This window comes from Drosophila miranda, chromosome 3 (assembly GCF_003369915.1).
Source record: "Drosophila miranda strain MSH22 chromosome 3, D.miranda_PacBio2.1, whole genome shotgun sequence".
In the NCBI taxonomy this organism is placed as follows: Eukaryota; Metazoa; Arthropoda; class Insecta; order Diptera; family Drosophilidae; genus Drosophila; species Drosophila miranda.
Genome location: NC_046676.1, coordinates 18,950,829 through 18,955,192, shown reverse-complemented (window position 1 = coordinate 18,955,192; position 4,364 = coordinate 18,950,829). Strand labels below are relative to the sequence as shown.

Here is a 4,364-nt window from a genome sequence, read left to right as displayed (position 1 = left end):
GTTTTTTGTTGGTATTTTCCAGTATTTTTCAAAAATGACAAAAATGACGTCAAAATGACAGAAAAATGAAGAAGAAGAACAGAATGACGTCAGAAAGACAGAATCCCACAAATTCATTGTATTTATTAATGCCATCCATTCCGCGTGAGTTCCGTTTAGAGTGACCGTAGTGTAAGGGTTTCTGCTTCTTCCTCACATATTCGACATGCAAAGATCATATAAAAAACAATCGCCGAGCAACAGCGCTGTTAACTCCCCACGTTAACAGTCTGTGAGCACGCGATCCATCTTTCACGATCCACACGACACCCCAAGCTTACCTTACCAGAATAAAGAATTAATTTAGTTCTTTCCCCCGAGGTGCATGGTGCTTTTTTCTTAGAAGTGACATAGAGAATATAAATATTATAAGGTGAATATATACATATGTATATATATATAGAATAGAATCGAATTCTTGAAATATTTTTTCAAATTACCCAAAACCTTTTTAAAATATATTCAAAAACCCGCTACGAAGACGCCGCCCAGTGCTCTAAGGTCGTGTACATTCTGGCATGTAAAAAGGGGTGGGACTCGTGATTATATTGTTTATATATATATACCTATATATATACTTATACTTTCGTACATATGTATGTACACACATTTTTTATATACGTTATCTGTTCTCTGAACATTCGCACGTACCTACATACAGCCCCGCAAATAAATCCGACAGCCTGAATAGGTATGTTTTAAATTAAATTGGGAGATGATGTGACGGAAATATAAAGTGGTAAAAAATTCGGGTAAGTCCCTGGAATTCGGCAGGTGGTAATGTGAGACAATGAAGTGAAGATGGTGGGATGGAAAACGAAATACGGCGTGTTTCCGTGTCGGCAAATCAAAAAGTAATGTAAAATTTTTCATCCATGCAACCACTGCATATACATATATTTTATATATGTATTTAGTTTGTCTTTATATTAAATTAACGAAATAGTTTAGACACAATACAATTAAAAGGAGTACTTAAGGTAGATAATCTTATAAAATATGTGGGCAGAGCTAAGGGTTTCTTTGTTAGTCAGTAAGTCAAGTAGAAAATGTGATCGTTAGCTAGCTAATAATATCAAAACTAATATCAATATCGAGGAACCAAGGGGGTATTTTAATATTCCACCGAAAATAATGAAAATTGAATCATTTTAGCGTAGTTCAGGTGAAAGATATCGTGGATTTTTTTCAGTTCAGAGGAAAGATGGCATGGATCTACAAGAAGAATTAAACATTAGTAACATATCCCGCCATTTGATTCAAGTCGTTGAACTGTTTAAATAGAGGGGGCCTAAGTGGGCTAAGTACGGTTTCTTATCACTATTTTCGACAGAATAGCCATGGCACCACCAGAAGAACCGTCTGCGCGGGTACGAGTAATGAGAAATAAGAAGTTTCGAGCTTTGGAAATGCTTGGCGGTTACCTAGGTGAGTAAAATCAAAGACTATACAATACCAAGATGTCGCATGAGGAACAAATGCTTTTTCAATTTTCGTTTGATGCTTCACGGTACGGGCGGGACTAGTACTTCAATTCTCTTTTACGCTACCTTCGCCTTCGAAGTGCTACTCGGCTTCGTCAATGCCTCGGTCAGCACGAGCTCGAGCCAACCCAGAAATATGCTTGTAGTTGTGTATATGTATGTGTGTATGTCCTAGGTCGGCACGGCCATAAACCGGTTTCGCCCGCAGCATATACGGCTTTTAGCTTCACACACAAGCGCACTGAAAGCATGTCAGTGATTGCGTGCCGAAACCGTAGGGCAGCCTGATCAGCGAACACCGCTTCGACGGTGCTGTTGCCGAACAGACGAAACCGATGGGCAGCGGGGTCGTGGTAGAGACGAAGTACAGGCGAAAAGGGAATTGAAACCCCGCGCGCTCCCTCGTGCCTTTTGGGTCCTAATGTTAGGACCCGCCATAGAACAGCTTTTTGGTCGCTCATGCGACATCTTGGTATTGTATAGTCTTTGGTAAAATGCAATCATTTAATGCACTAAACGAACAATTGGAATTACTACAGACACTTCCGTACGCATTATCGGTGTGGTATTCCTGGCGGACCTCATTCGGCGCCTGGCTCTCAGCGTAATTGAGTATTTTCAGTTCTCGCGTTACTATTTGCCAGAGGATCGTCTGTGGGTTATACTGAGACGATCGTTTATATACAATAAAAGCAGCACCTTCATATTTCTGGGCTTCGTTGTCCTAGGATTCATTCGATTTTCTGCAACGGGAAATTACAAATCGCTAATTCCTACGGCCATGTACTTGGCCCAAATGCCGCTGTACTGGCTGCTATTCAGCGGTCTTGGAGGCAGTACACTATCATATTCCCACTGGATAAGGGAACCACATGGACTCGATTATGCTTCGGGAATGGCATCGAATTACTTTCACGGCTATTTGAACCTTTCGCTGCCCGAACGACAGGGCGAAGGCCTTCAACACCGCATGGCAGTCTATGAAGTAATGCACTCTGTTTATAAATTAATTCAAAACTATTATTGAGATATTCCCTCGCAGGAAACACATAACATCACGTTTGGACTGCACCGACTGATCATTCTCATTCCAGACGAAATGTTTGTAAATGGCATCATCGAAAGCGATTTACTGGAGAAAGTCGAAGTATTATGAACAGATATCTTGAATTGGCCAACACATAGTATACTTTTGTATTTCCTTTAGTCATTGGAAACAGTACACATAAAACGGGCTGGTGTCAATCGTCCTTATAAACATGCTGTCTACAAACTAAAACGCAAGATCGATGGAAAAATCTATTACTTTGCTATCGAGGGTGCCACACCAATGTTATCCTTCTTCGATTCGATGCAGTCGCATCTTTCGGCAACCTGGCAAATGCATGAAATGAAACGTGAGATCTGGTTGAAGTTCTACAAGAATTTAAAAAATCTTTTGCAAACTTGGCCTGAGACACGTAACTTAGTGGAGCTAATCATCTATAATTGTGCGCCGATATTCGTAATTTCATTAAACATTCAATTATATAAAAGTCCATTTAATTGCAGCACACGATGCCAATGGTAATCTAATCAATGTTGGCGAATTGATAATTGCACACATGGAGAACAAAAAAAAGCAGTTTGCCTAGACTAGTCATAGTTTGGAATCAACTGTCAAAACAAGTCGAATAAGTTCAGATAAACCAACAACTTTCAAAAGTCTCTTAATTTTAAAATGTGTACTAAACACTGTTGACAATTTTGTTTTTAAATTATAATTTCTATAATTAAAACTAAATTGAAAGAAATATATTATAAACTAACTTTACTAACAGATACAACTGGTTTTCAAATGGATACAACAAGTTCACTAGGAAGTATAATCTCATCGATGAAGACATTTGCTTCCTCTATACCTCTACTGGATGGTCATTTGAGGCCTCCATTTCTCTCAGCTTTGCTTGAGCCATTGCCAGCATTCTAGATTTCCATTTCTCATAGTCTTCGATCTCGGGTTTCAGGGACTTCTTCGACCCGTTCGTGAGATTCTCCTGCTGGCTTGGTTTAAGCTTTTCATCCAGATCACCTGGGGAGACAACTTTGTTCTCCTTGTAATGCTTGGTTATCATTCGCTCCCACTGCTGTTCGAGCTGTTGCCATTGGGTTGGGCGCAGGTTGCTGAAGGGCATTAGTTTTGGCTTTGAAACCTTCTTCTTTAGCAGGCGGCAGGCAAGGAAAACGGCCATAGCGGCGTATTGTGGGTGAGCAGTGTCAATGTCGTTTTCTTCAGCAGAAACCAAACCTTTGAAGAGATTCATCAACTCCTCGGCTTTGCGAGTCACCTCGTTGAGGCTTAACTGCACACATATATCGTTTACGCTGACCAATTTATTCAGATCCAGTAGCTTCTCAAACATACGCTTGTTGTTAAGGTAATGGCTCTTCCGCAGGCCAGACAGCTTTAACGCCTGCTCCTTGTCAAACCCAATGCCCAGCAGACACGAAGCTAGATCAGCGCACAGGACGATTTTCCCATACTCGTTTATTTGCAGTGGCACATTTGTCGACCGCAGCTCCAGTAAACGAACTAACTCTGTGGTTTTCCTGAAAAGGACTCTTTAAATATTCATTCAAAATTTATTGTAAGTGTAGCTCACTCCAACACATTAGGCTCTTCCCGCAAGCCCATTTTTGCGATCAACTGTTCAATTAGTGTAGTCATTTTGCAATTAGAGCTAATGTTTTAAATTTGATTGTTTATGTTTTCAGGTTGGTCGTAAAATTAGAGATGGGAGATAATATTTCGCGCCAGAAACCAGACGATAGGTAACGTTATCGCTTTTTAATGGATACAGC

General features: G+C 40.3%; 2 protein-coding genes across 7 annotated transcripts; one reads left to right on the top strand and one right to left on the bottom strand.

The window, feature by feature from the left end:
* Positions 1-159: 159 nt before the first annotated feature.
* Positions 160-3,342, top strand: LOC108158791. 6 transcript variants are annotated; one of them, XM_017291477.2, is made up of 7 exons: positions 160-171; positions 701-730; positions 1,373-1,467; positions 2,063-2,508; positions 2,566-2,670; positions 2,731-3,013; positions 3,075-3,342. In XM_017291477.2, exons 3-7 carry the CDS (start codon positions 1,380-1,382, stop codon positions 3,155-3,157), a joined length of 1,005 nt encoding a protein of 334 aa, XP_017146966.1. In that variant the 5' UTR covers positions 160-171; positions 701-730; positions 1,373-1,379; the 3' UTR covers positions 3,158-3,342. The 6 variants fall into 6 exon arrangements, with proteins under 6 accessions (XP_017146966.1, XP_017146965.1, XP_033247487.1 ...); XM_017291476.2 differs by lacking the exon at positions 160-171 and adding an exon at positions 352-412; XM_033391596.1 differs by lacking the exons at positions 160-171; positions 701-730 and adding an exon at positions 392-412.
* LOC117188162 (origin recognition complex subunit 6-like) lies at positions 3,080-4,352 on the bottom strand. Its single transcript, XM_033391600.1, has 2 exons — positions 4,166-4,352; positions 3,080-4,112 (listed from the first exon to the last, which is right to left on the bottom strand). The coding sequence occupies exons 1-2, from the start codon at positions 4,228-4,230 to the stop codon at positions 3,419-3,421; spliced, it is 759 nt and encodes a 252-aa protein (XP_033247491.1). The 5' UTR covers positions 4,231-4,352; the 3' UTR covers positions 3,080-3,418.
* Between the last annotated feature and the right edge of the window lie 12 nt (positions 4,353-4,364).